At 54.4% G+C, this 21,663-nt stretch overlaps 6 protein-coding genes across 6 annotated transcripts; 3 read left to right on the top strand and 3 right to left on the bottom strand.

Annotated features, from left to right (window-relative positions):
* Positions 1 to 841: 841 nt before the first annotated feature.
* MIND_00918000 (Saposin B-type domain-containing protein) lies at positions 842 to 2,317 on the bottom strand (the record flags this gene model as incomplete). The annotated part of the gene is made up of 10 exons (XM_037365814.1): positions 842 to 1,148; positions 1,196 to 1,220; positions 1,267 to 1,302; positions 1,347 to 1,412; positions 1,464 to 1,504; positions 1,551 to 1,813; positions 1,858 to 1,968; positions 2,017 to 2,056; positions 2,102 to 2,115; positions 2,162 to 2,317. 10 exons carry the CDS (start codon positions 2,315 to 2,317, stop codon positions 842 to 844), a joined length of 1,059 nt encoding a protein of 352 aa, XP_037217226.1.
* A 1,927-nt stretch (positions 2,318 to 4,244) lies between these two features.
* Positions 4,245 to 5,815, top strand: MIND_00917900 (Pkinase-domain-containing protein; the record flags this gene model as incomplete). The annotated part of the gene is made up of 3 exons (XM_037365813.1): positions 4,245 to 5,024; positions 5,073 to 5,552; positions 5,600 to 5,815. 3 exons carry the CDS (start codon positions 4,245 to 4,247, stop codon positions 5,813 to 5,815), a joined length of 1,476 nt encoding a protein of 491 aa, XP_037217225.1.
* A 192-nt stretch (positions 5,816 to 6,007) lies between these two features.
* Positions 6,008 to 7,990, bottom strand: MIND_00917800 (uncharacterized protein; the record flags this gene model as incomplete). Its single annotated transcript, XM_037365812.1, has 15 exons — positions 7,837 to 7,990; positions 7,550 to 7,766; positions 7,465 to 7,499; positions 7,252 to 7,415; positions 7,141 to 7,204; positions 6,985 to 7,082; positions 6,833 to 6,939; positions 6,779 to 6,786; positions 6,706 to 6,730; positions 6,560 to 6,660; positions 6,488 to 6,503; positions 6,393 to 6,435; positions 6,338 to 6,346; positions 6,253 to 6,290; positions 6,008 to 6,200 (listed from the first exon to the last, which is right to left on the bottom strand). The coding sequence occupies exons 1-15, from the start codon at positions 7,976 to 7,978 to the stop codon at positions 6,008 to 6,010; spliced, it is 1,260 nt and encodes a 419-aa protein (XP_037217224.1). The 5' UTR covers positions 7,979 to 7,990.
* Positions 7,991 to 8,267: 277 nt separating this feature from the next.
* MIND_00917700 (F-box domain-containing protein) lies at positions 8,268 to 10,160 on the top strand (the record flags this gene model as incomplete). Its single annotated transcript, XM_037365811.1, has 1 exon — positions 8,268 to 10,160. The coding sequence occupies exon 1, from the start codon at positions 8,277 to 8,279 to the stop codon at positions 10,158 to 10,160; it is 1,884 nt and encodes a 627-aa protein (XP_037217223.1). The 5' UTR covers positions 8,268 to 8,276.
* A 6,110-nt stretch (positions 10,161 to 16,270) lies between these two features.
* Positions 16,271 to 18,243, top strand: MIND_00917600 (Amino acid metabolite permease; the record flags this gene model as incomplete). Its single annotated transcript, XM_037365810.1, has 9 exons — positions 16,271 to 16,496; positions 16,547 to 16,566; positions 16,615 to 16,738; positions 16,786 to 16,846; positions 16,895 to 17,114; positions 17,168 to 17,202; positions 17,250 to 17,760; positions 17,813 to 17,898; positions 17,943 to 18,243. The coding sequence occupies exons 1-9, from the start codon at positions 16,289 to 16,291 to the stop codon at positions 18,241 to 18,243; spliced, it is 1,566 nt and encodes a 521-aa protein (XP_037217222.1). The 5' UTR covers positions 16,271 to 16,288.
* Positions 18,244 to 18,570: 327 nt separating this feature from the next.
* Positions 18,571 to 19,935, bottom strand: MIND_00917500 (uncharacterized protein; the record flags this gene model as incomplete). Its single annotated transcript, XM_037365809.1, has 9 exons — positions 18,571 to 18,672; positions 18,729 to 18,808; positions 18,863 to 18,968; positions 19,029 to 19,078; positions 19,133 to 19,418; positions 19,461 to 19,512; positions 19,560 to 19,639; positions 19,689 to 19,865; positions 19,927 to 19,935. 9 exons carry the CDS (start codon positions 19,933 to 19,935, stop codon positions 18,571 to 18,573), a joined length of 942 nt encoding a protein of 313 aa, XP_037217221.1.
* Positions 19,936 to 21,663: the final 1,728 nt, after the last annotated feature.

Below are 21,663 nucleotides of genomic sequence, written 5' to 3'. Positions count from 1 at the left end.
CGAGCTTCTTTCCGGCGGCCTTGGCCGGGGCGGCACCGGCAGGGCCGAACGTCAGTTGCATGGTTTGGCCAGCCTATAGGGCTCTTAGCCAGTGAGTGCGCTGGGAAAATAGAAGACACACAGCGGCGGCTTTTGGTCGGCCCGCGGCTGCGGCAGCGCCGGCCGCTTGTTTAGTTGGCTGCGGTTGACGTCAGCCTTGTGCCAGTGACCGGACGCCGACATTCATATTGAACGCTACTCACCGGCTTTTTCGCGGCGGCACCTGTCTGTCGGACGACAAGCCCCTGTCGCGATTGGTTTCAGCTTACGACTGGTCACGGTGGTGGGAGGCAGAGCGTACGCACCTCGCGAGGTCCCGCAATTGGCGCAGCAAAGCTCTGCAGCGCGACGAGGAGGGTGCAGACGAGCGGGAAGGAGAAACGCATGGTGGACAAGTGGAAGGAAAAGAAAAGCGCAAGGCACGGCCTGTACGGAGCGGAAACGAGCGGAGAGAAATAAAAGGGGGGACGGGGAAGCGGTCAGGATCGGTATAAGTACCTCCCGGTGGGTGGAAGATAAGGGTGGTCGATCGCTCTCCCTGCATGATGCGCGGACGCACGCGTTGATCATGGTAATTAGCCTAGGCAAAACGCCAAAATTAGTCTTGGACCAGGGATCGATCCGCCCCGCCTACTCCTCTTCAACGCGGCCGACAATACTGCCTGCTTTGCATCCACTAAGAGCGACAGTAAGGTGTTGAATAAAAAAAAATTGAGCATATGTACATACACAAGCCGCTGCTATAGTCTGTGCTCACCATAAACCTCCGGCATATCGAGACAAAAAAAGAAAGGCAGAAAAATCAAGACCGACTCCTCGGTCTTCTCCGCGCGCCGTCTGCCGTCTGCCCATCCATGCAGCCTGAGCTGACCGACGACGAAGACGTTCGATGCTCCGCAGCCTCCAGATCCCCGGCGGTTGGGCCACCGCCAACCGCACCCACTTGCGCCTCCGGGGCCGCATGTTTCGCGTCCATCTCGCTCCACACGCCAGCCGCAGTGCGAGCACGCACGCGAAAGCTGACATCATCGGGTTGCGCCGTTAGTGGGAGCTGTGCTGTGCCCAGTTGCGAGCCACCATACCGACGAAGCCGTTCACGGCCGTTCAAACTGAAAAACTTATGAGGAGAGACCAAGGACAACCACCGGTGACGTACTGCGCGAGCATCGAGTTGGAGTACACTAATAAAGTCAGTTCCCTGCGGAGAAACATGATTGTAGGGCCTACGTTTCGGCTGGACTAGGAAGAAAGTCATCCATGCTACTGTGGAGATATCAGCGCTAGGTCGAAGGGACCAAATGGCGTACAATCAGGCCTGGAGAGGAACAATACTAATTCCAGGAGCCCGGCAGCTGCTGTCAGAGACGTAGTTTCTACGGAAAACAGTCAACTCGTCACGGTGTGCAGGATTGAGACATCCATACCGATGCACCACACGATCAGCGTATCGACCATTTTACGCGTTCTGAAAACGTCGAGTGAGGGGAAACGTGGAATAATACAAAACGCACTGTGGAAAGTCCGTCTCATGGCGCTTCACGAGCAGACACCAGCACATCGAGCCCGATATGAGCATGTCGACGACGAGGCCGATGACAGAAACGGTGACCATCTCCCAGTAGAGCTCCTCGTAGATGATGCGGAAGCCGGGCGAGTCCCAGAAGAAGACCATCATGACGAGCTGGATCGAGAGGCGTACGGTGGTAAGCACAAACGCCAGGATGGTGATGGGCCAGTGGCCGGAAAGGGTGCGGATACGAAGCGCGAAGAACGTCTGCGAGTCGTCAGCGTCATAAAGTAGGAAATCGGATGGCGCACTTGGACGGTGATGTTGGTGAGGGCAGAGAAGAGCACTGTCAGCTCGAGCGAATGTGGCGGGCGCAGAACGTGCGAGGGTTGGCCATAGAATGTGACGGTGATGCTGTAGAGCTACAAGATGTCTACAGCAGGCCTCAGGCGAGAGGACGACGGGCTTACCGCGTGCCAGAGGGTCACAGAATGCGCTAGCCCGACGGACCTGCCCAGCCGTCAGTCAACCCCGCTCGCCAAACGCCGGCCTCACCAAACAGTTGCAACCTACACCAACGATGAGGTCAAAAGGGTAAGATTCTTTGGGACGCACCGCGGTTTTCAGCGACTTTGGATCCTTCGTATACTCGTAGTAATAGTTGAACACCTGCAACGACTCTATTCCAAACAGGAAGGTACCCACGACAGCGCCGACGAGCGTCGCGCCGAGCGAGCCGTCGAGATGAAGCGAAGAGGGAGGGGCGGACATGGGCGGGAAGGAAGCGGGGTGGGCTGTCTCAGCGGCCGTCTTGTTGGCCAGAAATGGGTGCTTCGGCGCGGAACGGAGTGGGTCTGAGACATGGAGCGGGTCGCGGGTAATGCACAAGTAGGTCCGCGGTGGACGTCGGTAACAGGGAGGTCACGGTCCCTGTAAGAATTCGGGATATGCAGTGAGGTGCTCGCTTCTGCTGGCGGGTACAAGAGAGAGGGAAAAAAAAGAGGCGATTTGTCAGCTGATTGACAGCACACGTCATGCAACTGACGCGTCGGCTTGTTGACGATTGCAGGCAAATTGCAAGTGAGGTCTTCTGCGCCCATCCGCGTCTCAGCACTCCACACAGCACAGGAGAACCCGCCGCCTCCAGCACGGTACCATAATCATGTTTCGTCGTCCGTCCGGCAGCCGATAGCACTGTCCACACAACCGGGGCGGCATGTACTTATAAGCACTGGTAGCAAGTGCAATGACAGTTGGCTAAGGGGGGTCCAACGGGAGTTTGAAAGCAAATTTTTTTCCTTTGTTTGAAACAAAGAAATCTTTGTCTTTCTTTCCACTCCCGTTGGGGCTCCCATTAGCAAACTGCCTTTGGGTTTGCACCCAGTGTTAGTTGGCCACCTGTGTTTGCACAAGCGCCTGAAATGGTCACCCGTCTTATACTGGGGTGTGTGCGGCACCGACCTCGCGGTTGTCTCCGGAGGTGCAGGACTTTTTATTTCTGTTTTTTTTTGTTGGGGTTAATATGCGGCGGGTATATGGCCCGGCTCGGCCCGCCCGGGACTTCTTTTAACCTTTAGTACTGATTTATGTACGGTGTTAATAGGGGTCGGCCGCCACCCCCAACGCGGTCCACGACTATGGCGTAGTCCCACCGCGAGCAACCCTCGCATGCAGTACAGCACGGCATGTACAGGCTGTCAGTACATTATAGGGTGCAGTTTTTAAATATTTGGGTATTAAAAAACGGTTTATAATTTTTGGTATCCCAAACTAGTGTTTATAAACTGGTTTATAAACCAGGCAACCAAACATGTGATATTTTTGATGTCATGATATAAATTTTTGCAACCTTACATTCTAGCTGAAAGGGTTACCTTCATACCTCTTTTCTCTCAGTAACCTGTGGTACAGGTCATAATCTACTATATATAATGTATAGGACTTATAATTAATAATGTTGATCAGCTGGCAGTAGTTGGATCACTTACGTCACGTGACTAGCCGGGTTTATAAACCAGAGACCTAGTGAAATCTTTCTAAACCAGTGTTTATAAATACTGGTTTATAAACCGGTTTGTAAACCGGATCAAAAAACTGCACCCTACAGTACAAATTGACTGGCGCTCAGAGAGCATCGGTCTCGGTTACTTCAGCCGCGGCCGGTCTGCTTGGCTTTTGTGTGTTTTATCTACTGTAGCATTTTATTCAATTCGGCGCCCGGAAATCGGTGTGACATCGGTGCCGAAATGAAATGTTCGGCATCTGGTAGCTCCAAGTGTGACCGCCGAAAATTTTGGGCAGATTTCGGCGCGGCCCGCAGGGCCGCGCCAGCCAAAAATGGTACATCAGCCGAGGGAATTCGGCGTCTAGGCTGTCGAGTGTGACCGCCGAAAAAATTTCGGCATTTTAAGGCCGGTGTGACGCGTGACCGCCGAATTGAATAAAATGCTACAGTATCGGATATCCTTATCTATCTTCACAAATCTGGTGCGGCGCTGCCTTCGACTCTTTAACGTTCTTGACCACCGGCAGTTCTACAGCCCAGTTGCTACAGCAACAGATCTTGCACAGCAATTGCTGTTTATTCTATCGCATGCTGCAGCCAAATGAATTCAAACAGCAGTAACGCCGTAATATGTAATCGCCTTGCCTGGTATAAAACACACTCGTTCCTCCTCGCAACACACCGTTACACACGATGACGAACCCTGATGTGAATCTGGAAATCACGGACTCGGATCCCGATCACGGCGATACGGAGCGTGGGAAGGTCACCAGTGCTTCTTCTTCTTCCCCTCATCCCGAACGCTTCACCGAGGTGGCTGACGCGGACGCCAAGCCTGCAGCAGAGGCTGCTCCGGGTATCGACATGCCACTCGAAAAAGACAACTTGGAGGGAGTAATCGAGGCCGACTCACCCGTCGATGCAGAGCCGGAGGGTGAAGATGGGGCTCCTCCAGACTCTGAAGATGAAGCGGAGGATGAAGAGGGCGAGCCCGAGCTAGACTCAGAAGAGGAGCGCGAAGAGGCTTTTTATTGGCACACCCAAATCATCAACGAGCTCTACCGAGCATGTCGGGACGCCTCGCCGCTCAACGGCGGGTACAACTACCTCTCCACGCTGCCCGGCGTCGACAGGATGGGCAACATCAGGCACACCGCCCGCGCCGAGCGGACGGGCGAAGTCGTGCTGCTCCGCGTTACCCCGCTTGTGCCGCCCGTCGAGCGCTTTGCGGGCCAGCGGCTCATCAACGAGCTGTTTCTCATGCGTGATATGCGGTCCTCGCCGAATATACTTGGGTTCTACGACCTCTACCTGAGCCAGGACGACGAGGAGCTGGACATTGGGGAGGGCAAGAGCGATGTGTGGCTCGTCCAGCAGTATATGGCTGAGGGCGCGAGTCTTGGGGAGCTGGTGGCGTACAACAACGGCCCTGGCGGGTTCACAGAGGAGCAAGTCGCCAAGATATGTCTCGAAGTGCGCCGTTTTTCAGCATCAATTTTCGTTTACTGACTTCACTTGAAGACAGCGAAGGGCCTGGCCCATCTTCACGAGCAGCTCATCATCCACCGCGACATCCGCTCCGACTCGCTCCTCATTGACCCCACCGGCCGCGTCAAGATCACCAACTTCGCCTACGCCGTGCAGCTGCCGACGATCCAGTCAAAGCGTCGCACGATGGTGAGCACGCTCGCGCTCCCCGCCCGCTCGCCGTATACCCCCGACAAGACGCACTGGACCCCGCCCGAGGTGATCCGACGGCGGGAATACGGCATGGAGGTCGATGTGTGGGCGCTCGGCATAACGATGATGGAGATGCTCGACGGGCGGCCGCCCCATTCGGGCAACGCAGCATTGCGGGTGCTGTTCCTCATCCTCATATCGGGGACCCCGAAACTTTCTCGGGAGGATGCGGACGCGTTGGGCCCTGATCTACGGGAGTTCTTGGGCCGCTGTGTGGAGGTGGACGTGGACAAGAGGGCCACGGCGGAGCAGCTCGTCGGGGTGCGTTGTCTTGTGTCCGCTCTTTGATCTGTATTAATTCCGGACAGCATGATTTTCTCCAGCGCGGATGTGCGCCGATTGGGCTGGCGTCTCTGTTCGAATACCGCACCAGGGAGCCGCCGCCAGACTCAGATGATGAGGAGGAGGTGCAACCGCAAACCGAATTGACAGCGGCTGGGGAAGCAGTCGTGTCAGAGCTTGTGGCAGATGTGGAGGAAGGCGAACGAAATGATCCCTCTGTGGAAGGGGCAGCAAAGACATAAAAAGTCGAGGAGGTTTCAATGATTTTTACTATTTGGCTCCATGTACATCGGTAGACTGGGACCCTCCATACACTTCTCTTTGACTTGTACTGTGCCTTCGCGGACAACGGATTGAATTCATAAAAACGAGGGTATTCGACGCGGATGGAAAGATAATCATCGAAGTGGTTACGGGTATAACGGTGTTTGTGTTCATCTAACCATAACGAACGACTCCGTGCGTACGTGCACCCGGCGCAATTCTTCGATGCCTTGGTCTTCGCTGACCGTCACGCGGAAGCCCGATACGGCCGGGATGCTCGACCCTGCGCCGGTGGCCATGACGCCGATGTCGGCGTGCCGATGCAGGTTCAGCATCAGCCGCGAGATCATGGTGACCGCGATTCTGCCGGTGTGCGGGCCGTGAGCCTCGGAAGCAACAGAAGAAAGGGACGAACGTGGAGGCGAACCAGGAGAGGCTGTCGGCTGTCCATTCCTGTCGGCCGAGTGAGTCCGATCTCAACCGAGGCGACTGAGACGCACGTCGCCGAGCTGCGATGGCAATGAGCTCGCGTTGCGGAAGCAAGAGGGGGCATACATAGTACATCAGAATGTTAGCAGCGTTGACCAGCCCGAGGACGCTATCGCACCCGTCAGCTTAAGCTTGCGGCATGGTCTGGGGTCAGGACTGACGCGAAGTACAGGGATCCTTAGTAGCCATTTGATTTGGCATTATCACCCTATGCGGCACAAGGGAAGACGCACCATCGCGGATGAGTGTTGTGATGAGCGAGTCGTGGAGGCTGTACCTGTGGTAGAGCGAGCGCCAGAGTGTAAGCCCGAAGATGAGGATGTCGCAGACGAGCCTTGTGTGCGTTCAGGGCGGGAGGAAGTCTTGGTAGGCGACATACTGGGATTGCCAGGCGAGCGCCAGGCCTAAGAAGACAAGTCTGGTAAATATACCAGGGAAAGAGAATGACGCACGACGAGCGCTGTAATACAATAAGATTGGTACATAGCATTAGAAAACCAACGCACAGATGCGGGCTGACTGCATAGTGACAGCCCGTGAGCGCGGCATTCTCGAGATACACCGACTGTGACGTGTCCGCTGCGAGGAGTGCATGCTGTCCGAAGATAGACCACTGGAAAGTTCTCTAATGCAGTCTGGCAATGAAAAGCAGACGCACAACAGCGGCGACGACGGCACCAGTGCCCACGACGGCGAACAGCGCGAGGATCCCCCGGTGGCAGTTGTAGAGGGCATACACGCGGAGAACGAGGATGACTGGTCTCCGAAATATGCCATAAGTAGTAGTCGGGTGAGCTTAAGAGATGGTTCACACCCCCGGCGAGCGCACACTGCACCACAATAAGCGCCACCTTCGCGAGCGTCCATATATGGCATTGCTGAAGCGAGCTCAATATTAGTATTGTCGGACATCGTTGGAACGCACCTCATACGGGACCGGGCCGAAGTTGAGGAACAGCATAGCGACAGTGCCCCCGAGCGCAAGGTAGCGCAGCGGCACGAACAGCCAGAAGCTTAGCCGTCTGTGCTTTCTCCAGACGAAGGCGAGCTCAGGCGCGAGCGTCAAAAGATGGTCGTAGACGAGGATTACTGCCGCAGTGAGTCGGCTGGAGGGAATGCAGAGAAAGGAGGGGGTCACCGGAGGGGATAAGGTACCAGTAGTTGGACCAGCGGCTGGGGAGATGAACTGGTGAGCGCGGGGAGGAGAGACAAGGACTACTAACTTTTCGCGGATGAACGTCGCTAGTGCTGCAGCCTCCGCCTCGGACTCGTTCCAGTGGGCAATTGCACTTGGAAACATCCTGCCCGTGTGAGGTTGAGATAGCGGTCGGGAGAGGTCAAACTTGAAGGAGAGTGTGCAGAAGAGAGCGTGATGCACTGCAGCTGGCAATGCAGATGGCCACCGCCCGCGAGTCATCCCATCGCATCTCGGCGACGGCGCTGTGTGAGCAGGAAGCCGTATTGTTAGCAGAGAAGTCAGGGAGCACGCTGGCATGCGTCTCGTACTTACCTTTACCACTTTCGCACCGTGTAGATCGGCATGCGCAGAATAGCCCAACCGAAACCATCCATCTCTCTGCTGAATGGTAGATCACCGTTGGCACCTCGACTGCACCTGCAGCAGAAGTCCTGGTGTGCAGCGATGGAATCATGGACGTTGACGACAAGGTTGTTGATTGCCAGCACGTGCCTGCATAAGCGATGGCATGCTGACAGTGACATGCTATGTGATCTGTTGTCATGCCAGCCAGGGCCTTGTAATTTTCCTTGTTTTTCTTTCTTGTACTCACTCTTCGAAGTGCTTTTACCTAACTTGGATATTTTTGTATTCTGTCTGCATAAATAGAACAACGGTACAGTAACAACGCTCTGTAACCCCCCTTCTGATTTTTTTCCCATGCAAGTTGTTTCAAATCAATCAACGCGCGGCTAATCTCTTTACAGACCTCCATGATGCCAGTGCTTCTTGATGATTCACCCTTCCACGACATCCTCACGACCAACACCCCGCCGAGTGGTGCACAATGCAGCGAGATTCAGGCATTTCTTGAGCCTCACCGCACCAAACTTGTCGAGCTCAAGGGCGATGTCACGCGTCTGCGCCGCCTGCTCGACGCTGCGATTGAAGCGTGTGACGGGCTAGGCAGCTTCATTGCCGCACACGACGCCGTCTTCTCGCCGATCCGGCGCATGCCCGAAGACATTATGCGCCTCATCTTCATGAATACCCTTCCGGAACACCGCAACGCCGTCATTGACGCGAGCGAGGGCCCTCTGCTGCTTGTACAGGTGTGCAGATACTGGCGCGAGCTGACACTGGCAACGCCGCTGCTGTGGTCGTCCATCCATCTCGTCGTTGCCCAGGTCTTTCACGACAGCCTGAGGCCAGAAACTTGGACGTCCCCTGAGTTGCCTCCCGGGCCCGAGTTTCCGCAGTATGTGGCACCCGACCTGTCTACGTGGCTCGTACGCGGCAAGAACGCCCCGCTCAACATCACTGTAACGATGCACAGCCTGAAGACGGGCCCCAGGAGCCGAATGGTTGCGGAGGCCGATTCCCACATGGATGAAACAAGCGCGACCAGGGTACCACCTTTTCTACGCAGCCTCATATCCGTTTCTTATCGCTGGCGGGATGTCGAACTGGTGATATGGGACGTGGACCATGCTCAGGTGCTCTGTAAAATACTTCCGGAGGACGTCCCGCAACTGGAGAGCTTAACACTTCATTTTATACTCGACACAGAGTCCTTTCCCGCCCACTCTCAGCTGCAGCTCCTCGCGACGCCTAGTCTTCGGAGCCTGTGCCTCCGGGGCCCCCATCCCTATCCCGCATTCCCTGCTAGCGTTCTGTGGCAAAATATTGAAGCACTCACCCTCGAGCTCGACATCACAGAGCTCAGTGACCCCGAGTCGCCGTTGCCATTCCTGCACGAATGTGTATCGCTGGAAGAGCTCTCATTGACAATCTCACGAAGCTTGGACGACTCGGAGGACTCTGAATTTCCGCATTTGCCTTCCAACATTCACAATATCATACTCCCGCAGTTAGAAACACTTGACCTCGGCCAAGAATTTGGTGTCTTCTGGAATAACATATCCTCCATCATCACCCCCCTTCACGCCCCTCGCCTGCAGGCATTGGATCTTACACGAGGTCGCATTCATGAATCCAACCTTCAGATCCTGGCGCACATAGATCACCTTCGCGTTCTTGCTCTTCGGCTCGACGATATCACCACCTCTGTCTTTCTGTCCGCTCTCGAGTGCGTTCCCATGCTCGAGGGCTTGGATCTGGAAGGCACCCCTGCCGCCGACTGGGACCCTCCACTGGCTAATACTATCGGACCAGTCAACATAGCACCCGGATTTGTCAGCCTGAGCCTCCTTAGCCCCGAAGGTGTCCCTGTCGTGTCCCGGGCCAATCACGAGTATCTTGCGCATCTCCTCCCCACACGTGCACCGACGCCACTTGTCCCGGCCCTGCGACGCCTCGGGCTAAGCTGCCGGTTTCCGCCGGTGGAACTCCTGGTCAGTCTCATCCGCGCGCGCACTGTCGAGCTCCCGAGTGCTGATCCACCGGTCGCCCGCCTCACAAACCTGGACTGTCACTTTGATGGGGCCGGCAACTTGAAGGTGGAGCCAGCCACGGTCCAGGCGCTTGCGGACTGCGTGTGCCTTTCGCTGTCTATACTAGCTTTCCCCGTCGTGCAGCCTCAGCCCTACTCTGTGTTTGAGGGCACAGAGCGCCATCCAGGTATGCACTGGGGTGGGCCTGTCGAGACGGTGGTGTACAGATGCACCTCGGCCAACTGTCATGGTCCGGAGCTATGAGGGGATTCAGAGCTGTAGGACACAGCAATGGTATAGTTACTTGAGTATGTTAAGGAAGGCTTTTGTCAGTGCCTATGTAAGCTTGATATCATGTTATATATGTCATGTGTATGTCTCTCAAATCTTTCCATAGGTAGAAAAAAAGGATTCAAGTTTATCTTCTACGCATATTATAATCAGGCTCGGAAAACTAGAGTTGTCAGGGGAACCCCTGCTTCGGCCTCCTTTGGACCCTCCGAACGCATCCGAGGCGCATCCGACCGGCGCCCCCTCGGACGCTCCGACCCACCCCGACCATCGTCCACGGCCTCCTTCGCCCGCACAATCACCGATCTGTCAAGACCCTCCCAATGATCACCTTGGGACAGAGCCTGCGACGCCGCTCAGGCCTTCTGCGCTCTACGTCGGCAGTTACGGACGACCAGTATATAGTTGGCGCCCTAGCAGGCGGACCTTTAGAGTTTCTTCTCTTTGGATCCTCCCCTGCTAGGCTTTCGTCGGAGTCTCCAGGGTTGCCCTTACAGCAGAAGAAACTCTCTACGGGATTAACCGGTCAAGATTGCCAGGCTCGGCGCTGACTCAGGCTTGGAGTACGAGTTGTCACCGCCCCTGCCACTTGACCCCTCCTCCTCTGCTCTTGTCATCTTTATGCCTGCTATGTCTACCGGAGCTGCTTCGGATGCTGACGCGCGTATAGACACACTTGAGGCAAAATTAGACAACCTCACCAATATCCTCACACATCTTACTTCCCAGGCTTCAGCTGCCGCACCACCTTCGGCAGCTCCTGAACCAACTTTGACATCTCCGAATGCCCCCAACGCGGATGTGCTATTTGGTGACATTACTGTTGCCTCAAAATTGGTCCTACGACCAAACCCCCCCGTTCGCATTTAACAGAGATCGCAAACATGGCCGCGCCTTCCTATACATGGTCAAGACTTATGCCCAGCTTGCCCCTGAGGCCTTCGTGGTCAACAGAGAGCTGAGCAAAGAAACGGCCGTCCGCTACACCATGTCCTATATGGCGGAGGGACCTGCTCAGCAATGGGCGGAGCGTTATGGGAACAAAACCCCCTTCCTCTTCCCTCAGTGGAACCTATTCCTCTCCGAGTTCCACCTTCAGTTTGTTGAAGAGAACAAGCAAGACCTTGCGCTCGCTAAGCTGGAGAGTGCGGGTTATCATATGGGAACGCGGGACGTCTACGGATATACTGACGACTTCGAGGACTTAATGGACCTCGCTGGGTTCGAGGACACGTTGGTTAAGGTGACCAAGTACCGCCATGGACTTGACCCCCTGATCAACAATGGTATCCCGTCCTCGAAGGACCCCCCAGACCTCCGTGACTACCTGGGCTGGCGCACTCGGGCTTTCCGCCAATACGAAGCCTTGGTGCGGGCAAAGCTCATTAAAGGGACAACCCCACGGACGCCTTCGGGGGCTTCGCATGGCGCATTCCCTATCGCCCATTCGGCAACTCCGTTCCCCGTCTGCCCAGTGGCCGCACCTGCACCACCCGTGGCCCACACCCCCCGTCTTGGTACCTCCGGCTCCCGTCCCAATGGAGTTGGATCGTGCTAGGGCTCATGGCGCCCCTCGTTGAGCCTGCTTCAGATGCGGCAACCCCAACCACCTGGCTCGGGACTGTCTGCTCCCCGGCGACATCCGCCACATGGACATCCTCGATGAGGTAATCCAGCAACTTGGCAATGAGATGCTAGCAGAGTTGATTGCTCGTTACTCTGATACGGCTGCCCTAGCAGAGGCACATTCGGAGGTTCCGGCAGAGGATTTTCTCCCCCCTGCGACGAGTGACTGGTGTGCCCTCGTTTGCGTCCATAAATTGTTTCACTTGTTTGTATGATGAATCAACTCCTTTGCCCTACAATGGCAGGTGCCTTCCCTACCATCTGCCAGCTCATTCACTCAGCAATACTAATAAAAATATGGCTACTGGTGAAGGGCCATACTCATAAAACCTGGGGAAGGGCTCAAGGGTCACAAATGTCACACTTTTTTAAAAAACCATTTTATTCATTTTTGTGTATTAGATCATAGTATTGATGATGGGACTCATCTGCGCTATTGACATTGCTGGCCCAGATGATGCTGAGGACGAATTTGGAGCTGCATCGGACCTTCCGAACCCCTTGCCAGATCTTGACGACAACGAGCACCTTGACAATGCCGACTGCATCTTCTACACCTCCTTTCGCCCAGTAGAAGAGATTCGCGCTGGGAGCACAGTATTACAATGCCTTGCCGAAGCCTTTGCACATAACTCGGCTCCCCCACCTTTGAAGATTCCGGATTGGGCCAAAGAGTTCCAAGACATCTTCGACAAGGAGTCCTTCAACACGTTACTGGAGCAAAGGGCCTAGGACCACACTATCAAACTTGTCCCGGACGCAAAGCCCACTAACTGCAAGGTGTATCCGATCTCTCCCCTTGAACAGTGAGAACTTAACGCGTTCATTGAGGAAGGACTTGCCACAGGCAGTATTTGCCCTTCAGAATCTCCAATGGCTTCCCCCGTCTTTTTCATTAAGAAAAAGGACGGAGGACTTTGGTTTGTCCAGGACTACCGCACCCTCAACGCAATGACGATTAAGAAGCGGTACCCCCCTTCCGTTGATCAAGGACCTTATCAACAGACTCAAGGGTGCCCGCTACTTCACCAAACTTGACGTTAGCTGGGGCTTCAATAACGTCCAGATTAAAGAAGGAGACAAGTGGAAGACGGCCTTTCAGACTAACGGAGGGTTGTGCAAACCTTTGGTGATGTATTTCGGCCTGACGAACTCCTCTGCGAGGTTCCAAACGATGACGAATGACATTTTCCAGGACCTCATCCTCTCAGGAGACGTTATGATCTACCTTGATGACATCCTTATCGCACACTTGGACCTCCACAAACACCGTGAAATCATCCAGGAGGTCCTTTGGTGACTCCAAATGCACAAGTTGTACCTTTGCAAAGAGAAGTGCGACTTCAAGAAATCATCAATTGAGTACTTGGGGGTCATGCCCTGAGTATCCAAGTTGGTGACAAGGTTTGGCTCGATGCCTCTGACATTAGAATGACTCGGCCCTCTGAGAGATTCTGGCATAAGTGGCTTGGGCCATTCAAGGGACTCACAGAGGTTAGCAAGGGTGCCTATAAGCTAGACCTTCCCCCGCGCTAGCTTCGAACAGCAAAGAACAAGACTCTCATGGCCATCTACCAGCTCAGTCGCATGAAGGCTATTCGCTTGGGATACTGGACAGGAGATCCTGGGGACAATATGGACACAGCAGTTGGAGAGCACTATGGCCAAGATGCTGGTGTGATACCACCTCCAGACGAGCTGGCTTTGGATCCACAGGCAGCCGACTACAACGAGCCAACTGACCCTACCACTGAGAAGGATGCTGGTATCTTTGTCAATAATGCAGCAGAGATTGGAGAGATGAAGAAGGCTTTGGATGGTTTGACTTCAATGAAGAGGATGGGCAGCATGGTATCAATGTCTACCTTAGGGCAGTAGTTTAAGCAGTAGCCTACTTTTCAAATATGTCTTGATCAATCATTTATTTTTAAAAAAATTGATTGCCATTGATGGCCGCTGATGGCAAGTGATGGAGGAACGCAAGTTGTACCTTGCCTGAAAAAAGTTGTGTCTAGGCCCAGAAAAGTTGTACCAGAGGCCTTGACAACATGTATCTTGGAAAGTTGTGATTTACAAAGTTGTTGCAGTCCAAGTTGAAGTGGTATTTAAAAAAGTTGTACTTCAGAAAGAAAGTTGTACTTGAAAAAGTTGTACTCAAAGCAAAAAACCAAGTTGTATTCAAGAAAGTTGAAGATGTTGCTGGAAAAGTTGTCTGCTTATTATAAGTTGTCAATAGTCAGAAAACTTGCACATGCAGAAGTTGTACATGGCTCCAGGAAAGTTGTCATCAAGTATAAACATGTCATCAGCCAAAGTAAAACATGTCACCAGAAAAGTTGTCTTTGAGGTTGACTTGTACATGTACACAGTTTGAAAAGTTGTATCTAAGTTTCAAAGTTGTATCTAAAAACTGTAAAAAAGGCAAGTTGTACCTCCAAAAAGTTGTATTCATTTCAAAACATGTATCAGATTCTTTTTTAACAGTGATGTCCCCCATATCGGTATAAGCAAAACTGATACTGTAGTAATTAGACCATAAGTTCATCAATTTTCATTTTTTGCATGCCCGACAGGGCTAAAAAATTTTCTTTTGATTTTATACAAATTTTAACACCTTTTTTTTTGGCTTGATTATGTCAGGGTTCGGGTCGGGCCGTCGGGCCCTATACGGCACAACGGGCCCTCACCACTCTTAGAGCCCTAGGGCTTGACAAGCCCTCATAATTCACAAGCTCAAAGCACTGAGCAACAACACTAATATCCCAGAGAAGGGACATAATCACGGATCGTGTTTTAGTCAGCCATCAAGCTATCATGACCCGCCATCAGGGATCATGATGCGCCGCCGGACGCCCTTGACAGCAGGCCCAATCGGCCCTAGACAACCACAGGGCCCAGGAGGGAGCTCCTTACTGTTGCATTGTCAAACACTCCTTAGTGTCGACTTTGGCATGGCTCCTTTCTAGAGGAATGGTCCCTGGGCTCCTAGCGGAGCAACCAGGGACGACCAGAGACATCCCCTGCTCCATTCTGATCGACCCTCAGCAGGCCCGATCAGCCCCTAGCGCCCACAGTATATAAAGACTAGAGTATTACTCCTGTACCTTAGGTTTAGCATTGAAGTCTCTTCCTTTGAACCCTACTCCGGCCTGGTCCCCTAGAGCGGGGTTGCTGCAACCATACCCCGGGAAAGGGGCATCTAGACGACTTCCAACACCCAGGCTAGCTCGCCTCATTGACCTGAGCCCTTGGTTGGGCTGGACAGCTCCGGCTCTTGTCTCTTATGTTCACCCTTGTCCTAGCCACTTCTTCTTGCTCTCTGGCCTCAAGCTCTGGGTTCCCCTGGTACGGGGCGATGGGAGGGTGCGGGCCCGATCGGGCCCGCATGTCACGCGTCACACCGCGCCGTCACGCGGTGTCTAGGAGCCACAGCGACTCGTTTCTCCAGGAAAGGAGATATGTCGCCCCTTGGACTGGCAACCCTTCTCAAGCGCTCCAGGGGTCTCGGGCCCGCAGCCCCCTGTTGTGGGGCGACTCCCCTCGACCCCCTGAACCGTTGGGCGTGACCGCGTTACGTCACGCCTCGCCCGAACAGCTTGTTCAACTGGCTGAGCCTATGCCTTGCCCTATGCCTTGGGCACCAACTCTACTAGGCAGCACTCTTTGGCTATGGACTCGTTCCCTTTAGCGGGGTAGGACACTCTAGACGACTACTCGTATCCTGTGACACCGCTGTCACACAACGTGACAGCGGGGCGTCTTGAGTCGCCCCGAGTTGTCCCTACCCTGCTCTCCATTGCAGCAGTGGCACCATCTACGCTGCCTGGTTGCCAACCACCCAGCTATGGGGGTTGAACCATCTTTCCCACACTTGTCAGACTGGCAGGAGACCATCACGTGGGCCCGGGCCGGCCCCGTTCCTGACAGATTACGCATTATGCGAACTTGTGGTCTAATTACTACAGTAAATCAGTTTGTGAATATCAGGCTTTTTTGATCCGCGCCCTATCAGTCGAAAACAGCAATAAGTTAATAAATTACATGTGGAATATTTGTCATATGGAATGGGCCTGGGGCTTCCACCAACATTATTCTATATGACAGATTTGACTGTACTTTGCATTTGTTGTAGCAAAACCCTTCGGAAATAAATGTGTTTGTCAATAGTTTTTCAAGGTCACTAGTTGGCGGATGAGACCACTTGTGCATAATGTACTTCAAGTTATATCTTGTTGATATGCACGTGCCCCCGTGGGACCTTGGTAGGGCCTCGGCCTTAACGTAAGCAGGCGTACAGTTCCTCTCTCTTGCCCTCATGTGGATCCGAAATCTCGACTATCACGCAAGCCACGTTACGGCCCGTCGCACCGCATGGCCGCGGCTTCCTTGCCCACTTATATATATAGCCTCGGCTAGCCCGAAGCCTTCTTCTTCTTCCATTGATTTGATGCCGTCCCCCCTTCCTCCCTCCCGCCATGTCGACTGCTCCCCTGCCGTCTGCCCTCAAGCGCGACGACGACGCTGCAGAGTCAGACGCGCGTCTGCTGGCGCTCGGGTACAAGCCCGAGTTCCGCCGCGAGATGTCGCTCTTTGGCGTCCTGGGCATATCATTCTGCGCGATTGGAATTTTGACGGGTATGTCGAGCGCGTTCCAAACGGGGCTTTTCTCTGGTGGGCCACTAGGTGCGTGCCTCATCTTTTAAAAGCACATTAACACTAATAATCTTGCGTAGGGCTGTTCTGGGGATGGAACGTTTGTGGTTCCGTATGCTTTTAAAAAACGCGCCGACATTTTTCGTAGATCGTGAGCATCTTCATGCTGCTCATCGCGCTCTCGCTTGCCGAGATCTGCAGCGCGTATCCGACTATGGGGGGCCTCTACTTCTGGGTGTGCCGCATGAAACCTGACGTACCCTTTCTTGGCTGTATGTCATCCCGCACCCTCCGTAAGCCGTGATACTAACCGCACTAGTCGGAACGGGCTGGTTGTACACCATCGCACTCGTGTTCACCGGGACGTCCGGTAACCTCAGGTCCGTGCGCGCTTCCTTATCTCCGCCTTGCAGCTTATCACGCGCAAGCGTTGCGTTGTACCTCGCGTCGCTTGCGGAGGTTGGACAGGGCCGCATCCTCACGCGGCTTGAGATTGCCGCCATCGCTTGGGGAGTCAACATTGCGTCCGGGGTTATCAACACTATCGGTACAAAGGGAATCGGCCGCATGAGCAGTTTCAATGTCTGGTGGACGCTCGGCGGGACATTCGTGCTCGTAATCACGCTTCTCGTTAAAGCGCCGGTGAAAGTGAGTCCCCAGTCGATTGCGCAGGCGTTGAGAGTTGAATATCAACATTATAGAATAGTGCGGAATTCGTCTTTACGGACCTGGAAAAGTGTGTGTTCCAAAGACTGCCAACTCGACTTATCCACTAGCACGCAGTTTCACCGGCTGGGAAAATAAAGGCTTCGTCGTCCTTCTCGGCTTCCTCCAAGCCGTATACACACTTGAGGGTTGCGAAACTGCCGCTCAGGTCGCCGAAGAAGCCGTTCGGGCTGAGTGGCTTGCGCCGCTCGCCGTCGTTGGAAGTATAGTTGGCTCCTGGCTCATTGGCCTCGCATACATGCTTGCGCTGCTTTTCGCAGTGCAATCCATCCCCGCAGTGCAGTCCACCGCGCTTGCGCTCCCTATCGCGCAGCTCTACCACGACGCAGTCGGCAAACGGCTGACGTTGTTGTGCCTCGCGGTCATCGGGATCGCCCAGTTTATGGCGGCGGTGACGGCGTTCACGGCCAGCTCGCGTTTGTTCTACGCGTTGGCAAGGGACAACGCGTTTCCGGCAAAATCGCGCTTTATGCGCCTGAACCGCTTCCAGGCGCCGTACTGGGGAGTGTGGCTCAGCGTGCTAGTCGGGTGCATCATCTCGTGCGCTTATATTGGAAGCGCAATTGCGGTAAGCGCTAGCTTGGATGAAATTCGGCTTTGCTCCTCACATACAACCATAGTTCAACGCCATCTTGTCCTCCGCCGCGATCGCTGTTATGCTCGGGTACTTGCAGCCTATCCTCATCCGCGTCTTCTGGCCCTCTGCGTACGCCCCTCCCTCCTCTTTGTCTCCGCGCTCACTTGCCGCAGCCTCTCCACCCGCGGACCGTTCCACCTCGGCCGCTTCTCCTGGGGGATCAACCTCCTCGCCGCGCTCTTCACCGTATTCGTGTGCGTGTTGTTCGTGCTGCCGACTGCGCACCCGGTGAACAAGCTGAACATGAACTACGCCGTCGTCGCAGTCGGCGGACTGATGCTGCTTGTCGTGCTGATGTGGTTCGGCTGGGGCCATGGGCGGTTCACCGGCCCGGTTTTCACGGCTGGCAGCGAGGCGGTCGGGGACGAGAGGGCGGAGAAGGACGGGGAAGAAGCTAAGGCGAGTTTGGGTTGAACACACTCTGTTATAGGAAGCTTTGAATCTTTATATGTATGTTACAATATGTAAATGGTTTGAGTTGTGAAAGCACGGGTAAATAGTACAAGGTAAATACAACAACGATATTCTGAATTGGATCTGTGGCTTGGAATTCCATGCTGCACCTTAGAAGAGTCTATATAGCAGTTATCTAATTATAATTGTTTTTCCACCTTGGGTAAGCATTTGAGGAAAATCTGCACATAACCTTCAAGTTTCCTGTACAGTACACCAACTTGAACCACAATCAAATAAAAATATCGCACATATTGACAAAACATTAATTCTACGTTGCGTCCGCCCTCAACGCGCAAACCAGGCATCCTTCGCCGGCGCCTTGGCATCAGGGGCCCCGCCGCTGTCACCGTCGCCCTCGATAGGCACTTTACGGAGCGTCTGGTCCGACTGCCCGCACGAAATGATCAGCAATCGATACGAGACTAGGGAAAAGGAAAACACACGGTGCTGCGCAGTGTGTGCATCGAATGGCCCGCGCCGTCGCGCTCGCGGTCGATCTTGACAACTGCGCTGCGGTGGACATCTAAGATTATCATTACTGATTGATGCCGGTCCGGAAGGAAGCAAAGCAACACACGTATGCCGCTGACGTCGTCGCGCTCGCCGCCCGGGCCAGCCCCGGTGCCCGAGCTCCGACTGCCGCTTGCCGTCGACAGCAGCCTGCGCACATTGAGGTTGCTCAACTGGAGAAATAAGTGGATAAGAAAGGTGATAATGGGGAAACTTGAAGGAAGAGCACACACCATCGTGAGGACATACACGCGGCCAAGACAGTACGCGATGCCGAGTGGGACTGGAAAATCCTGCATCAACGCCACGGCAGATCAGACGGATCGACATGACACACCGTTGCTTTCGTTGTTGCACAAATAAGCGATGAGCGCCGCGAGGGCTACCGCCGCGCTCGCGGTGCCTGTTTGGATCGTCTGCAGTGCTAGGCGATTGAGCAGGCTTTGTGTTTCTTTGAAGTTGCTTTTAATCTGGCGGAACTGCCACAGGAGGGCAGCGGCAATGAAGACGTCCGTCACCGCCTGTGCAACAATCCACGCTGTGGCGAACGTGCGAGCTTTGCTGCGGTCCACATATGAGGGGAAGCGCGCAACGGTGATACCAGTGGCGAAACAGGCGCCGATCTAAATAGTGAGCGCAGACCCAGCAATAGCAGTGCGACGGACCGCGGCGAGTATCGTGAGGAAGAAAAATAGGGTGATGACAATGTTTTTTGAACTGCAGGGGAGTCAGCCGCGAAATGAGAAAGGGACACGATCGCCCACAAGCGGTAGTACCGCACGACGAGAAAGGTCTGCACCTGGGCGGCGACGAGGCCAGTGGAGAATATGAGGAGCGGAAATGTCTGCACATGAATCAGAATCCAGGACTCGCCACGCCGTAGTCCTACGCACCCAATTCTGCGTACTCAGATAAAGCAAGTCGCCTGCGTGGGTAACGGTGTAGAGATAGACCGCGGCGTAGTTTCCCAACGCGGCGGCGGTGTCCACAAGGAATGCACTCAGCACGAGCGTCTTGATATGCCATTCGTCGTTCGGGAAGGACCGGAAGTAGACGATGACCTGCCCCAGCTGTTGAGAGCAATAAAGAGAAGATGATAATATTGAGGGCTTCAGAGCCCAGTATTTATACTACAGGCATTGTATCTAGAAAGTTCTGTATCTATCTACAAGTATTGGTAAGTGCTGACTGAGCCGCGTCGGAGGCGAGTCAGTCCGTGGTCAGGTGACCGTGGATGGTCCGGCCGGCCGGCCGGGCATATCCTCAACACTCCCCCTCAAGCGCGAATCATCCCGAGCAGAGTCGTGAGGTATTCGTGCTTGATTCTTGGTAAGCCCTTGGTGAAGATGTCCGCTGTGTTGTCATCTGTTGGCGCATAGGAAACTGACACCTGGTTAGAGGCGATAGTCTCTCGGATAAAATGGTAGCGAATATCGATATGTTTCGAGCGGGCGTGATGGCCGGAGTTCTCGGCGAAGAGAATCGTGCCTTGGTTGTCGACAGAGATGTGTGTGGGAAGGGATATGTCGAGGCCGAGTTCCGAGAAGAGAGCGCGGAGCCAGAGTGCTTCGCGAGTAGCGCTAGCGAGCGCCATGTACTCTGCTTCCATGCTGGACAGAGCCACGGTGGCTTGTTTCTTGGAGTTCCAAGTAACGGCTCCCCCAGCAAAAGTCGAAACGTAGCCGGTGATGGATCGACGCGTGTCAACGTCGCTTCCCCAGTCGGCATCGGAGAACAACTCGAGCGCCGTTACCGGGTGGTTAACGCGGTACTCGATTCCAAGGTTGATGGTGCCTTTGAGGTAGCGGAAGACGCGTTTTGCTGCGGTGAGATGCTCGGGGCCTGGGTTCGTATTGAACTGGCTGAGCATTTGGACAGCGAAGGAGATGTCGGGACGGGTAGTGATGGCCGCGTAGAGAAGCGAGCCGATCATATTCTGGTAGACGCGTTTGACGTCCGGGAATGATTTGTCGTCTGGGAGCTTGGAGAGCTTGACGTTCGGGTCAACGGGTGTAACAGCAGAGTTCGCGTTGGCCATCTGGTACTTCTCTAGGATGCGGGTGATGTATTGTGTCTGCGTGAGGCGGATGAACTCGGGCGTGCGCGTGATTTCCATGCCGAGCAGCTGGCGGATCTCCCCCAGCTTCTTGATGGTGAATTCGGCATCGAGTTCAGCTTCGACGCGAGACATTAGAGCATCTGAAGATGTCAGAATAGTCATGTCGTCGACGTGGACAGCAATGATGCTGATGTCCGAGCCGTCGCGACGAACATAGACGCACTGATCTGATATGAGCCGTGTGTACCCGAGTTTGAGGAATGACGCGTTGAGCTGTATGTTCCACACGCGTCCGGACTGTTTGAGCCCATAGAGCGTGCGGAGTAAGCGACAGACGCGTGCCGTTCCGTCTTCGAATAGTGGTGGCTGCTGCATGTAAATCTCCTCGTCTAGTTGGCCGTTGAGGTAGGCACCAACAACGTCGACAACGTGCACTTGGAGATTGTAGCGGGCCGCGAGGGCAAGTAGGAGCCGGACCGTCTCGATCCGGACGACTGGTGCGAAGGTTTCGTCGAAGTCTATGCCGGGGACTTGTGAGAAGCCCTTGGCGACAAGCCTAGCTTTGTAACGAATGACATTGCCTTCGTCGTCGCGTTTGACGCGGAAGACCCACTTGCATGCGACGGTGGAGCGGCCAGCAGGGAGATCCTGCATGGTGTATGTGCCCAGCGTGCGCAGCTGATTGATCTCCTCCTCCATGGCCTGCTGCCATTCCGGCCAGTCGGCGCGCGCTTGTGCCTCAGCAACAGTGAGTGGATCCGCAAGGGGATCGACACGAGTGGCGAGCGCAACGTTCGGCTCGTCATGGG

Source organism: Mycena indigotica (genome assembly GCF_014461135.1).
Source record: "Mycena indigotica strain 171206Taipei chromosome Unknown Mind.scaff0008, whole genome shotgun sequence".
Taxonomy (NCBI): Eukaryota; Fungi; Basidiomycota; class Agaricomycetes; order Agaricales; family Mycenaceae; genus Mycena; species Mycena indigotica.
This window is presented reverse-complemented; position numbering and strand designations above follow the sequence as displayed.